Genomic DNA, 15,507 nt, shown 5'->3' on the forward strand with positions numbered 1-15,507 from the left:
GGGTCTTTGGGGCATAACGCTGCCTTAAGAATCAGAAAGCTTGGAGGAGTATCCTGCCGCCCATTCCAACTACCTGTGTATGGTTAGGCAAGTCCCTTAAGCTCATCTGTAAACTGAGACAAAACCCACATCAATGCGATGCGGGGAGGACTAACGCCAATTCTCCATAGAAACCGGCCCCGAGGCTCAGCCTGCTGCGGGCGCATTCGATGCGCTCGGCGCTCCCCACCAGCGGGATTCCCCTTCGGGTCGGAGCCTGCGCTCTGGGCTCGACTGAGCCTCCCTGGCCGCTCGCGCTTTTCTCTCCGGCTCCAAGATGGCGGCGGGCGGCGGCGCGGAGGCGGGATCCAGGCGAGCCGAGTGAAGGTAGCGGCGAGCGGAACCCCCACGAGGCCGGGCTGAGCCCCCACCCCGAGGCGGCAGCGGCCCCGCCCCGCCGCCACCCGCCGCCCGGGGCCCGCGACACCGCTCCGGGGGCGCCCCAGACCCGCCGCGGCCTAGCCCCGGGGCCGAGCCGGGGACTGGAGTAGCGGCCGCAGGCCGCCCCCGGGCAGGGGCTGGAGCGGGCCGAAGGAGGAGGGCGGGCGGGAGCTGTTCAAACGGGGAAGGCGGGAAAGCTGCGGGGCCGGGAGGGGGCGTGCGGCCGCCGCGGGGGCCTGCGGGCCGGGGCCGCCCCTCCCCCTGCCCGGCCGTCTCCGCCCTCGGGGGCGCCGGGAGGCCGCCGGGGACGCGGGAACCCGGGTCGGGGCCGCGGCGCGGCTGGGGACCCGGGGTGCGGGGTCCCCGGGGCTGTCAGGTGGATCGGGCCCTGGAACCGGGGCGATGGGAGGGCCGGGGCCTCGCGGGCCGGAGAGGATGCAGGGAGCCTCCTTCCTTTCCTCTCCGTGGAGCTTTGTTGAACCAGCTGTTGCCGCGAAGCTGCCGGGAGAGCCCCGTGGGTTTGCCGTGGGCACCGCCAACGTGGTGGCCCCGGGGGGCTCTGTGTGGACGTGGCCCGGCGCCGCGTGGACTCCCCTCTGCGTGGGGCCCATGTCCCGCCACGGCTACTCCTTGTGGGTTCGTGCACTTGCTTCGCTATCACGCAGAAGAGGAACAGCGCCGACCTGCCTGCTTTCCGATGGTTAAGGTGGCGGCTGGTTGTGTCTCCTCGTAGCAGGACCAATAAATAAATGAAAAAGCTGCATCCAGAGTAAAGCCTGTTGATGGGAGGAGGCCCGTCCAAGCGTGCGTCGCTGGCGGCTGGGAAATGCGTGTGGCCCGCCGACCCGTGCGGTGGGCGCGCGGTTCCGTTTCCATCGCCCTGGGATGCGCGGGTTCGGCCCCCACCCCGGGCGGGGGCATCGCCGCAGTTGGCAGAGCTGGCGGGGGCTGCGAGTGCTGCGTAGGTAGGGTAGGTGCCTGGCGGAGGGAGGGGCAGAACCCCAAGTCGCTCCGTGCTGAGATTGGAGGCGATGTGGACAAAAAAGTGAGAAGACGTCACCTGCTCCTGCCCCGAGAAGTGAGGACCGCAGGCAGACAGGCGGAGACAGGCGGCGGCGGGAGGCGCGTCTTCCTCCCGGCACCGGCACCGACTGGCCGGCTACCTTCCCGCAGGGCGCTCTGGAAGAGGAGGACTGGACCCGGATTTCGGGGCTTCGCTTGCTGCCCGGTTTCAGGGGCTCGCTTTGTTCCCTCTGTCAACATCCGTTCACTTTCTCGGCCGAAGAGGCTTGGTAATGATCGCTCAGACTACCTCAGGAACATCCCCTTCCGACACTTTTCCATCTTTCCGGTATTTATCATTGGGACTTGCAAGATGACAAAGTACTACTGGAGGTTTTGGATTTCCCCCAATTACTTTGGCTAATCCGGAAAGCTGTGCCTGAACACGACGCGAATACTCACCTGCGAGAGGAGAGAAGCGCTGCCGCCGCCTTTTTACACCCTGAAAAGTCCCCAAAGAGCCATTTAACAGTTTGCACGTTTCATAGGTGCACGTTCTTTATGATGGTCTATTTCTCCCATAAACAGCATTGAATAGTGAACTTTCATTGATGTTGTCATTCCTGAGCCCACTGAGAGGAACAGAGTTGTGAAATTATGCCTGCCTCTTCAAGTTGACAACAATTCTATAAACTGCAAAACGGTAGAATCCAGTAGAATGGGTGTTAACACCTGTTTTACATTTGCCAACACTTTAATGTCAATTTTCATTAATCCTCACAATCTGCTGCCTAACCCTGAACTCTGAACTTATCATGGATAATATCCAAGATCCAGAAGGGATATCGGGAGTCATCTGATCTTACATATATATGTTGCCCTAGCTCTGCCTTTCTTGCACACTGTTGCTTGAGACTTCTTTATCTGGTTTCATCTTCTTAAGTTAGCAACCAAAACTAACCCCTAGGCTGCAGTAATATCCTGATTTTAAAGTACTTAGAAAGTTAGGCTCCATCAGTTGCCTAGCTGGGTGGCACAGTTCATTTACTATGTTTAATTATTTTTTTTTAAAGCTTGTGGCTGCTCCAATATTTTAGTGAATTGGACTTCCTTCAGGCCTCATTCTCTCTCTTTTTTTTTAATGGGTTATTTAATCCTATATTTATAAAATGCTCTTCACTGTTTTTTATGGAAATTTAAATAGTAGCAGGCCTGATTCTAATACATATTGTGCCTTTGAGGATCAGCTTCTAATTTTATGTTCCCTTTCAGAGCTTCTTAAATTCACTGATTGTTTTCCAAAGCAGTCAGTTATGAGACAGAGAGCACTTTTCATAGTGCAGTAAGAGGCCCTTGTTTTCTTAGACTGTCTTCAGAGGTACTGACTTCTGTTTTGACAGTTGCTCAACTCTTTTATGTTAGTTTTGATATTACCAAAGGGAAGACCTGGTTATAAGGCTCCGGACCTGCCTCTGCTTCATATAGAAGTGCATTTTGTTGTTGACAACAGATGGTGGCCATATTGATGACGTAGAATAGTTAAGATTTTTATTCTCCATTTCTCAAACATTCTTTGCCAAAATTCATTTGGCAGGGGAAACATTTAACTTGAAGTCTAAAGTAGCGGTATCTCTTGGCATTATCAGCCTATGAAAACTAATTGGATTTATATATTTTTCTAATAAACTCAGTATTTCAGGGCCAGTGAGATGATATGCTATTTTCAAATGAATGGATATAATTCCCTAGGACATTCCCCCTCCCCTCACCCCTTTTGGATTTAGTGCCACGTGGGTGGAAAGAGGAGGACAGTAATTTCTATTGGAGAAAGTTTAGTGCTAAACATGAAAAACTGGCTACATTATGTACCCTTCCTCCTTATATTTGTACATGAGACCTAACTTTATATCCCCTTCATTTCCTTAGAAAAGGCCTTTGAGCAAGCAGTTTTTCAGTTTATCTTTAAAACAATTCAGTTCATTTTGTTGTTTTTTCTTCACTCTAGCTTCTCTTACCTTGACCAACTCCACTCTTCATTCCACTTCTTAGAAAAGTAAAGAAATGCTTTTTTATGTTTCTTAATCTTGTAAATCGCTCTGGGTAATACTTTTTTCTTTGTACTTTCAAATTAGGCAGATCTGTGCATTGTATTTTATCTGACTTGTGCTATTAAGTTGAACATTTCCCTTGTTAATGAAATTCATCTTTTCTTTTACAAAAGTTACATATTTCAGTATTATCCACACCTACGTAAAGGGATTGGCAGTGTCTCATTGAAGTGTCCTTCAGCATTTCTAAATTTCACTGTAGTAATGCAGGTAAAATAAACAAATGACCAATCAGATCAACTTTTAAGCATTTCTCTAACTGCATGAGAGCATTTTCATTAGTATATAATTTTTAAATTTCCTACAAAGGCTTTTCCTGCAGGAATTGTGACATTGCCTGTCCTTAAAGTATTTGAAGAACTTTATCTTAGTGTGTAGTTCACAGCTTGTTATCTTCAAAGTCAAAATGGACATGTAACTTGAATGCCAAAAAATAATAACAAATTCAAGACATAAAATTTGTATATTACAGTAATTTTTCAAAGTAGTGAAAATCTTAATAATCGTAAATATTTTGTCACCAGTTGACAAATATTCATTCTTATTTTCACCTAGCCTTTAAAATGTTAAAGGCTGATAGTGTTGAAAGCTGTCATAGGGCCAACTAATATAAGAAGTGTACCTATTTTTGCACTTCTGTGATTTGAGCAAATTCATATAGCCTAACAAAATGTATGCAAAACATATCCTTCGGCTTTGGCTGATTTGGCTCAGTGAATAGAACATCAGCCTGTGGACTGAAGGGTCCCAGGTTTGATTCCAGTCAAGGGCATGTGCCCAGGTTGCGGGCTCAATCCCCAGCACTGGGTGTGCAGGAGGCAGCCGATCAATGATTCTCTCTCATGATTGACGTTTCTATCTCTCCCTCTCCCTTCCTCTCTGAAATCAATAAAAATATATATTTAAAAATATAGCCCTAACCGGTTTGGCTCAGTGGATAGAGCATCGGCCTGCAGACTCCAGGGTCCCGGGCTCCATTCTGGTCAAGGGCATGTACCTTGGTTGCGGGCACATCCCCAGTGGGGAGTGAGCAGGAGGCAACTGATCAATGTTTCTCTCTCATCGATGTTTCTAACTCTCTATCCCTCTCCCTTCCTCTCTGTAAAACTCAATAAAAATATATATATATTAAAAAACATATATATATATAAATATATATATATGCTTCAAAGATCTTTACTATCCCTATAATGTCATTGTTATGTCTGTCTAAATGGCAGTGCAGTAGATTTTAGCCTGTTGCCAATCCAAATGGTAGGACTTTGTAGTCTCAAATGTGGTGCAATCTGTCTTCCTCCACATCCTGCTTTATCTGCATTTCGTAACCATGTTGAACCTATCCCTCTGACTTAATGTCGGTGTTTACTCTCTCTCAGTGTTGTCAGTCCTGTTGGCATTTCAGAAATTCTCATTAATTTTGAAGTAATTTTTATGTGGGAGGTATTTTATATACTTCCTCAAACAACAACTTTAATTCATGAATCAAATCAAATTAAGGCAAGTGCACTTCCTACAGTTTCAACCCCACTCTATTGACAAACAGAATGAGGAGGTGACAAAACACTCCTTTATGCCTTGCTGCCCTTCCAGTCTGCCCTTGGATCACCACGCATTTCCGTCTGGAAGGTTGCATCTCCACAGTGATGTCGCATTACAGGAAGGTTTTCCTTCTTTGTTTCTCAGGCCTGGTCCTGGAGACGGGAAGGACCCTGGACACAGTGACACTTCTCAAAGGCCCTGCAGGACCGCCATGGCTTATGATGACGCCGTGAAGAAAGAAGGTATGACCCCTTAATCTGAGAAGCATTTCAAAGGGTGTGTCCTCTGCAATCCTTGCAGCCCATGGACCTAGAGACCAGGACTGGCCATCACAGCCTGGACTCCCAAGTGATGATCCAGAGCACTGTTAAGCCTCCACGTCATCCCCAGGCTGGGCCCATGGAACGAACACCAACACAGGGTCCCAACACAGGAGCCTGAAATGTAGTGTATTCGGGCGATCCCCTGCAGCACTCGTGGTCCTTGCCAGCTCCATATGCAGGAGTCTGGGGTAGGAATCACACATTGGACTCCCGCAGAGCAGCACAGCACGTGAATCCTTGTTCTTTTCAGCCTTACCTCTGCAAGTCGGTGTCCACCTGCCAGATCACAACTGAGAACCATGTCTGAGAATGCACGTTGGGCCTTTGCATAGCATAGAAGTATTGCTTCTTCAGGTTTGATTCTTGTATTTGCAGCCAGGTCTTCAAGAAATATGCTTGTCTCCTTGGATTTCGTGTTCCCGTGGACTTACTGAAACATTATTTTAATTTGGAAATGGAGGGACGGTTGCATTACAGATGTCATTTGGTTGTTACTTACTTGACTTTCTCATTTCCTTTTCTTCCCAAATGAACCTGTGCTTCTCAGATTGCTTTGATGGTGATCACAGCTTTGAGGACATAGGACTAGCAGCTGGCAGAAGCCAACGAGAGAAGAAACGTTCTTACAAAGATTTTTTAAGGGAAGAGGAAGAAATCGCTGCTCAGGTCAGGAATTCTTCCAAGAAGAAGTTAAAGGTAAATTCTGAACATTTGAATTAGGAAAGTTTTAAACTATCACATATCGTATTTCCTAATAGTTGGAGAAAGAATTTCTGTTAAAAGCTTTTAAAAAGAAAAACAAACATCTTTTGTATCTATTTTCATTATTTTCTGTTTTATTTTGTTTCCCGAAGTCAGAAATCATCGAAAAACAAGATTGGTTCCAAGCTACTTTTGCCTCATCATCTTATTCATGGGTCAATTCTTCCTCTTTAATTCCAGGATAGTGAGTTTTACTTCTTGGGGACGGACACGCACAAGAAGAAGAGGAAGCACTCCTCTGATGATTACTACTATGGAGGTAAGGATGGGAAGGGGCAGCAGGTGGGACAGACACATCACTGGTTCTTGGAGTCGGGGTAGGGGAAAGGGATCCAGATGTTGCTGACTCAGTGGCCTATTTAACAGGACAGTGGTTCTTGTTCTGAGTGCCGATAAACCAGTGTGAAGGAGGAGAGAGGTGGAGGGCTGGTATTTTGGAGGATTCAGCATAGAAGAACAGTCTTCATTTGTGATACACCAGGTACCAGGTTCCTTCTCTCCCCAATCACCCACTTATCTTGTGCCCAATGTTATCTAGCATCCCTTTTACCATAAGTCATCCTGGGCCCTCTGGCCTCCACCTACGGGTTAATTCTCAATCCAGAGGACATCTGCTCATAGACCACCTTTTCTTAGCTGTGTGATGCACACAGCTGACAAGACTAACTCTTTACTAGAATGGGTCTGTCCTGGACACAGAAACAAACAGTACTCTGTCTGCGGTAAACCTGAATTGTAACCTCGTTGACCCTTGAACAACGCGGGGGTTTGGGGCACTGACTCGCACAGTTCAATCCACATATAACTTTGACTTCCCAAAAACTTAACTGCTAATGGCCTGTTATTGACCGGAAGCCTTACCAATATCATAAACAGTCAACACGTATTTTGTATGTTATATGCATTACATACTTTACTTTTACAATAAAGTAAGCAAGAGAGAAGACAATGTTATTAAGGAAATCATAAGCAAGAGAAAATACATTTATAGTATTTATTGAAAAAACCTGCATATAAGTGGACCCGTGCAGTTCACACCATGTTGTTCAAGGGTCACCTGTCCTCATAATCCCACAGCTGTAGGCTATTCTGGGTATGCTCTGTGGTTGCTGGTGAAGACTCAGTGAAGAAAAACAACTGTAGTGGCGAGAACTGTCTCCAGGGTCAGAGGCAGGGTCTACCAGGCCACGAAGCACATGGGCATCCTCTCTGAATGTTAGGAATCAATTGAAGGACCTCCCCTTAAATCACTCCTGTTGGCTTCTTTCTCGTGTTAGTTGGGTGTTTGGGGGGGTGGCGGGGGAGAGGGGAAACTTGTTGGAAGTTGCTTTGTCACGTGGACACTACTTCTCTTGGTCATTTCTAGATATTTCGTCTTTGGAATCGTCACAGAAGAAAAAGAAAAGGCCCAGCCCGCAAGCTGCTGATACAGCTATGGACCTGCTGAAAGCTATCACTTCCCCGCTGGCCGCAGGCGCCAAGTCCTCCAGGAAGACAGGGGAGAAGTCCTCTAGCTCTTCTAGCCACTCGGAGAGTAAGAAGGACCACCACAGGAAGAAGGTCAGTGGAAGCAGTGGGGAGCTGTCCCTGGAGGACGGTGGTTCCCACAAATCCAAAAAAATGAAACCGCTCTTTGTGAATACCGAGACTCTGACCCTCCGCGAGCCTGACGGCTTAAAGATGAAGCTCATTCTCTCCCCAAAGGAGAAGGGAAGCAGCTCCGTGGAGGAGGGGTCTTTTCAGCACCCCTCTCAGCAGGGGGCTGCGAAAAAGCCCTCCAAGAAATCTGCTCGGGATGAGCCCGGTGCTTCACTCCTAGGACACGAGTTACAGAGCTTTCTGAAAACAGCCCGGAAGAAGCACAAGTCGTCCTCAGACCCACATTCATCTTCTGGCCCTGAAGGCTGTGGGTCTGATGCCTCCCAGTTCCCAGAGCCCCACAGTGCTAATCTCGATCTTCCAGGGCTTGAGCCTATCCTAGTAGAATCAGACTCAACCTCTGGAGGGGAGCTCGAGGCTGGTGAGTTGGTGATAGATGACTCTTACCGGGAAATCAAGAAGAAAAAGAAGTCAAAGAAAAGCAAAAAGAAGAAGGACAAGGAGAAGCATAAGGAGAGACGCCATTCCAAGTCCAAGAGAAGTTCAGGCCTCTCTGCTGCAGTGGCGGGAGAGATCACAATGACTCCTGGCCCTCCTCCCAGCACCCCCTACCCTGCAGCAGCTGCCCCTCCCCCGCCGCTTCCTGGCCTCCACACGGATGGGCATAGTGAGAAAAAAAAGAAAAAGGAGGAAAAGGATAAAGAGAGAGAAAGAGGAGAAAAGGTAAAACATTTTTTAAGGGGTGGTGGGGGTAAGAGATGAAGCAGGGTCCTGGCTTCATCTGGTTGGAGCATCGTCCCGTGCATAGAAGGGTCACTGGTTCGATACCCGGTTCGGGCGTGTACGGGAGGCAACTAACTGATCCATGTTTCTTTCTCACAATGATGTTTCTCTCGGTCTCTCTCTCTCTCTAAAATCAATTTTTAAAAAACATATCCTCAGGTGAGGATTTAAAGAGAGAGAAAGAGACAGAGAGAGAGAGAGAGAGAGAGAGAGAGAGAGGCAGGTTTGTCCTTGATAGTAGTAGGTAGATGTGGAAATAAGCAGCCGAGGTGAACCACTGGGAATGTAGCAAGGTAAATCTCTTGGAACGACACAAAGTATAAAATATTACCAATGGCTGAGTCTGTCTGATACAAAACAGCAATCTTAATTATTCATGGTTTTTCTTAATGGAGTTGTTGTCCCACTGTGTCAAGCATAGGGAGGGTGGTCAGAGAAAGCTTAAAGAAGGAAAAGGATGTCAGTGGAAGGGAACGCATGGAGGCAGAGAGATGTTTAGGAAGTAGCATTGCAAAACTACTGAACTCCAGTCCTGCGTTTCTAGCTGCCTGGTACAGCTTTCTACCTGAATGCCGTGGGTACGTCACATCCCCAAACCTGCATGTCCTCCTTTATCTCTCCCTGTATTCCCCATTTCCTGCCACTCAACCCAAACTCAAAACTATGTGCTTACATGCACTGTGTGGGAACTGGACTTGTTTCCCGTACATTCTTACCACTATTCCTCTGCTCATTTTCTTCTAAGCCCTCTTCCCATTCTCACGTGTTGAAGCTGTGCATTCCCTTCAAGACTTAATCAAATGCCACCTCTTCTAAGACATCCCGACCCTCCAGTCAGAATTAGTTTCTTGATTGATTTGAGAGAGAGAGAGAGAAAAACATCGATTTGTTGTTCCACTTATCAATTCATTGGTTGTTTCTTGTATGTGCCCTGACTGGGGATTGAACCCACAACCTTAGCATATCGGGACGCTCTAACCAACTGACCGACCCAGCCAGGACCAGAATTAACTTCTGAACTCTCCTAACACCTTGCTATCTCTCCCTTATTACACTTACTGCCATCTTTGTACATGTTCCATTTCCCCTGGTAAAGACTATTAGCTTCTTACAGGTGTTTTAACTCGGCAGGGGCTGTTTTAGTCACCTTAATAGTGCCTTCAATTCCTTTATGTCCTTGGTAAGCATTTTGTGATATGGCAAATGAGTGACTATGTCGATGAAAACATGTATTAAAAAACGCAGGTTGGGAGCAAATGGCAGAGAGTTTTAAATTCCAAAATAAAGGATTTGGCAGTGGACACTTTGGAGTTATGAGTAGGGTGTAGATATGCTCTAAATCAGCAGTCGCCAACCTTTTGGACCTCACGGACCACCAGTTGGCGACCGCTTTTAAAGGTTTCCTTAAAACAGTGGTCGCCAACCTTTCAGACCTCACAGACCACCAGTGGTCTGCAGACCACCGGTTGGCGACCACTGCTCTAAATGATAATTTCAGAATAAAATGATAGAGCTGTACCAGGTGGTTTAGACTGAAGAGAGACTTGAGACAGACAACCCAGAAGCTTATTCTAGTCCAAAATCAGTTGTCAAAGCTGATAGAAATAAAATGGGAGACAGGTTCAGGAGCAGCTGAAGGGAAAACTGACATCTGGCCACTGGGCTTGGATCTGGGAAGCCAGAAAAACAAGTGAACATAAAGATGTCCCTTAAGGTTTTGAACCTAAGTACCTTAGAAAATAAAATTATAATCTCCTCAGTGGTAGGGATTTATTTGTAATTTCCCCCATGTGGCCAGCAGTTGCTAGTGAAAAAGAATTATAGTCAGGGCACAAGTCTTCCTATGAATCAGTATTTGATTGTGACTGTCCAAACCTGAAGCATTCAGACTTTGAATGTAATAATTTATCCAACAAATATTTATGGGACACATGCCGTGCTTTTTAAACTGTGAAGCTTTAAACAAACATCCTTTCCTGGGTTTTGTTTCAGTATAAAAAAGAACTACCTGAAAGTCCACCTAGACAGAAATGTTTCAGGAATCCTGTTCCCTCCGTCTACAGTGAGCAGAGACTGGAGAGCCAACTGTAGAAATGCTGAAGGCCTCTGTCCCCTTTCTCCCTTAGAGTCTATGACCAGGGCTGCAATCAAAGTAGGAAGCAAGAAGACTGGCTGGTTTGGGAGAAGATAAGTTAGGTTTATAGTTAAGATATAAGCATCAAGAGATTCAGCACATCTAAGTGGTCAAGATAGTGAGCTGTGGAGCCAAAGCACTTGGGTTCAAATCCTGGCTCTGCCACTGATAAGCTCTGTGATGTACAAGCTACACAGCTTCTCCATCTGTAAGCTGGGGGTGATAATAGACCCTAATACAGTGATGGCGAACCTATGACACGTGTGTCAGAGGTGACACGCAAACTCATTTATTTTTGGTTGATTTTTCTTTGTTAAATGGCATTTAAATATATAAAATAAATATCAAAAATATAAGTCTTTGTTTTACTATGGTTGCAAATATCAAAAATTTCTATATGTGACATGGCACCAGAGTTAAGTTAGGGTTTTTCAAAATGCTGACATGCCGAGCTCAAAAGGTTCGCCATCACTGCCCGAATAGGACCCATACAGACTGAATGAGATGATGCATGGGGATGTGTTTAGGACTTCAGTGTGGCAAGGTGCCATAGCAAACTCAAAGGGGCACCATTAGATATTTTAAATATATTAAATTTTCTAAAGAAACAGCAGTACTTGACATCCGTCAGAAACCTTGTGAATTACTAGCTCAAAGTAATTCACAGTTTCAGTATCTTCCCATGTACATGTCTTTTAATAAAGCCATATCGTTTCAAAGGTGGGTTTTCTGTAATTGGTCTGATGGAAAGCAAGTACCATGTGAAAAGTAGGCACCATGAACCAGCAAAGTTGGGGAACTTCAGCTTTGCACCATGCTCAGCACATTAGTGGACAGTTCATAAATATTAGTTGTTAGAATCATCTCACTGGAATTTCCAGAGAGCAATGGAAATGCGAGGCCTAGGATTCAGGAGAATGGTTGAAACTAGGGTTAGAAGTTGGGTGCTCCTGTGCAGTGAATGAAATATGTGAGTGGACCGGAGGGAATAGAGCCCGGAGCAGAATCTTACAGAACACTCACCTGAGAGCACTGGCGAAGGAAGAGGGAGCAGTTGTGTTGGAGGAAAACCAGAGAGGTCAGTGTCATGGAAGGGAGGAGACAGGCAGTCTCAGAGTAGACGGTCTCATGCTGGAGAGGACAAATTGTTACGTGTGGTCGGGAAGAATAGGAGCCAGATGGGCGGAGGTCAAGGGATAGTGAGCAGCGAAGGCAGCAGGGGTGGAACTCTTACTGGAGAATTTTGACTGATACAAAGAAGGGAAATTGGACTATCTCCCTAGTGACAGGAAACATTTTCAGTGTTGAGTTCTATTTGGGAGGTGGGTGTTCTTGCTTGCGTGTATCTTTGTTGTTGAATCTTGCTTTCTAAGAAGGAACAGAGAAATCACATGGTAATATTTTTTTTCAGCACAGCAGTTTTTAATTAAAGGAAAAATTTCATATATACCAAGTAAGAGAAATTCTAAAACAATCAAATTTTAAGATTAAGAAGGTATACATTTTTGGTGTCAAAAACAAGAAACGTTCCTCCCAAACATGACTTTTCTACAAAGCTAGTAGCCAGAAAAGTAGAACAGCATGATCTTACTTTCCTGAATGTATTTCTCTTATTAAGTACAGAAAAGTGATTATATGTTCACTATTTACTGACATACTCAGCTGAACTCACTGGGCAGCCTTGAGCATTCCTGGTGTTACTTATCCATGGTTACTCTTTAATATGTAACTTCCTCTGGTGTATCTGTTTGCTCATTTGTGGTGTTTTCCATTTATTCAGGAAATACAAGTGGCTGATGAAACCATAAAACATTGTTCACTGATCGTAACTAGTGAATAAAAGAGCTCACTGCAAATGTGAGCAGGGTTATTCTCTGCAGGATTCATCACATGGTAGTATCTTAATGCCTCCCCTTAAAGATCATCCCATTAGAGTGGAAGTTTTTGTGTGTATATAGGAGGCCCAGGACATGGTAACATTTCAAAGTTTTATTAAATCAACAAAGCCTATCCACTATCACTCAAAATAATGTTGCCACTTCAGAGAGGTGCTCTTTAATTATCTGTATGTTTCCAGAATGTCCACATTTTCTCTAAGCCAACTAAGGCTAGCCAGGTGTCCTACTGCCTGCACACCCAGGCATTGTTGCCAGTCTGCTAAGCTGAAGTCTGAGCTATAATTAGACTTGTGATGGTTCTATATACATTCTCCATTGGTAAGACTGAAGCTGAACAACAGCAGTAAGTGGTGAAAGCTAGTAACTACCATCTATGAGTGCCTGCCATGTACCAGGCTTTCCTAGGCATTTTACATGCATAGCAGTCCTGACTGATAGGTACCATTTGGCAGAGGAGAAAGCTGAAAAGACGTGGAGCCAGAATTTTAACATGGATTTCTTTGACCCCAAACCTGTACTCTTTCCATTCTACCACATGCCTTTTTAAAACTTTAAGAGATGGCTACCCAGTGCCATAATACCTTTTGACAAAGCTAAAAGTAGGTTGGTTCTAGGTCAGAGGAAATCAATATAGTGTGCTGCTGTCTGAGATTAGTCCTACTAAGACGTATGTAAAGATGTTTTTAAATTAAAGAGGCGGAATATGATGAAATATAATGAGAGCTTGGACTCAAATTCAGCAGACTTAGATTCTTGTTCTGCTACTTTAGCCTTGTCCTCTTAAGATTGTTTCCTCACTTCAAATGAGGTTATTAAGACTAAATTAGGTGATACACAAAACACACTTAGCACAGGCTCAGCTCAGTAAATAGTTGTTTAATAATTACTGTTGATTTCATCGTGAATTCTTCAAAAGCATAAAATGAAAGCATCTTTTTAAAACTTTTTCAACCACCAATCACGTTAGACTAAACAAGGAAACTATGCTTTTATGGTTTTGTTTTTGTTTTGCTCTGCTTTTTGCTTTTAGGAAGCAAACACTGCACTATCTCACCTGTTTGGAAACAGTTAAGAACCAAAACAGGGTCTCTAAGGAGCAAAAGCAGATGTTATAAAGCGAGTTTCCTACAGCTTCTGGGAGCACTTCAGGGGTGCTGGGGGAAGGAACATTGCCTAGAGATGGATCACGTGGCCTCTCTGAGCCTGTTCTTTGTGGAATAGCGCTCTGGCACTCAGCTACTGCACCTACAGGGTGTTGTGAAGATCGGATGAGGTAATACAAATGAGTGCACACTGGCCTTTCATGCACAGCTGAGTCGGTCTTACTTACTCGGTACTCATGAATTGTGCCAGGCACTTGCCAGGTGCTGTGGACAAACATGAGTGGGATAGTGTCGGTCTTGGGTGTAGTAAGAGAGGTTGGAAAGTGTTCCATGTGATGGACCTCAGCAGAGACAGGTGCTGAGGGAGCATGAGGAGAGCCTGGAGGTGTCAGAGAAGGTTTCCTGGGGGAGCTGTCATCTGAGCCGAATCTTGAAGCCAAAGATGAATTAAGGAAGAAGGTAGAGCTGAGTAAGAATTAGTAAATTACAATAGTAATAGCTATATTTGTAAAGGTTTTACTCTAGTGTTCTCAGCACGACACTAAGTTTTTAATCTATGGTATATCAGTGAATTTTTACAAGAACCCAATGAAGTGTCGATATTATCTCCATTTCACAGAAATAAGCCCAAAAAAGTGATATTACCTGCCCCAGGACACACACCTATTTAGTGGCAGAGTAGGAATTTAAACCCAGGTTTTTCTGATGACAGGATCCATTCTCTTTCCACTATACAGAAAGTATTTAAATTGTAGACAGAGGTATATTATGAGAGATAGCAGAAGTACAGCGTATATTTTAGAAAGATTTTCATTCAGAATGGTCAAAATAAAAGCTTTGGTGTGAAAACCTTACTTTGCACCCTGTCCTTTAGCCAGATCAGACTTAGGGATCTCAGTCCAGTTCATTCGCAAGAGCATCAGTTGTCATGGTTATGAGTACGGGCTCCAAAGCCAGACTGTCTGAGTTCAGATGCTGGCCCTGCCACTCCATTGATATATGACTATGGATCTCCGTTTCCTCGTGTTTAAAATGGCAGTGATGATGGCACCACCTAGTAAGGTTGTTAAAAGGCTTAATTTCCATAGATGTCTCCTACACTATTCATATTAATGAAGAGATCAGACCCTCTCATCAGCAGAAGAAAGCCAAGTTGTATTTTTAAGATTTCTAAATTATGTTTTGACTTAACCCTCAGAAAGTTTATCCTTTAAAAGACATTTTTAAACTAGAGTCATGAGAAGGCTTGAAGAGTAGTTTTTATCATATTCTCAGAGTCTAAGACCCCAAAGAGTTAATTAAGCAGGACTGTTTTATAAAGAGCATTAAGAAGTTGCTCTTTGAAAGATCTTGATACTGTGACAAATGTCATCAAACATTTAAAAGGATGTTCTGGCTGTAAAATTACAACATTGTGAGTCACAGTAAGTGGACTTGTTACAAGTCATTTGCTACAATTAATACTAATGTATCCAAGTTGTCAAAATATTAACATTTTATTAAAGGGCAGTTCATGTTATTCCAGATCCACTGTGGATCACTTGCAATACTTGCATGAGAAAGTCGGACTGGAAATAACTGGCCTTTCATTTAGAATCTCGTGGGAAGTTTTGTATGTGTAGAGATCATCCATTGTTTGTGTGTTTTTAACTACTAATTTATAAAAATGTCTGTGCCCTGGGAAAGTTTTAACCAGTTTAATTTGGAACTGTAGTGCACAGACTGAAGTTGCATCTTGTGCAATGATTAGATGCTAAGGTCAGCACATAAGGTGGAAGCTGTTAGTCAGAGTTTCCCTTGAAGATGCCCCAGGAAGACTCCACAGTGAAGGCCAGC

General features: G+C 44.8%; 1 protein-coding gene across 3 annotated transcripts in view; it reads left to right on the forward strand.

The window, feature by feature from the left end:
- Positions 1-307: 307 nt before the first annotated feature.
- HMGXB4 (HMG-box containing 4) overlaps positions 308-15,507 on the forward strand; it is a 28,281-nt gene continuing 13,081 nt past the window's right edge. The window contains exons 1-5 of one of the 3 annotated variants that reach the window (XM_081083251.1): positions 1,456-1,970; positions 5,214-5,311; positions 5,940-6,088; positions 6,335-6,413; positions 7,521-8,476. In XM_081083251.1, the coding sequence (XP_080939377.1) occupies positions 5,281-5,311; positions 5,940-6,088; positions 6,335-6,413; positions 7,521-8,476 (1,215 nt within the window). In that variant the 5' untranslated portion in view covers positions 1,456-1,970; positions 5,214-5,280. Of the gene's footprint in view, positions 367-1,455; positions 1,971-5,213; positions 5,312-5,939; positions 6,089-6,334; positions 6,414-6,520; positions 6,636-7,520; positions 8,477-15,507 lie in introns of those variants that run through there. The other 2 variants (XM_081083252.1, XM_081083253.1) reach the window with 2 other exon arrangements.

This window comes from Myotis nattereri (assembly GCF_964212035.1).
Source record: "Myotis nattereri genome assembly, chromosome: 2".
In the NCBI taxonomy this organism is placed as follows: domain Eukaryota; kingdom Metazoa; phylum Chordata; class Mammalia; order Chiroptera; family Vespertilionidae; genus Myotis; species Myotis nattereri.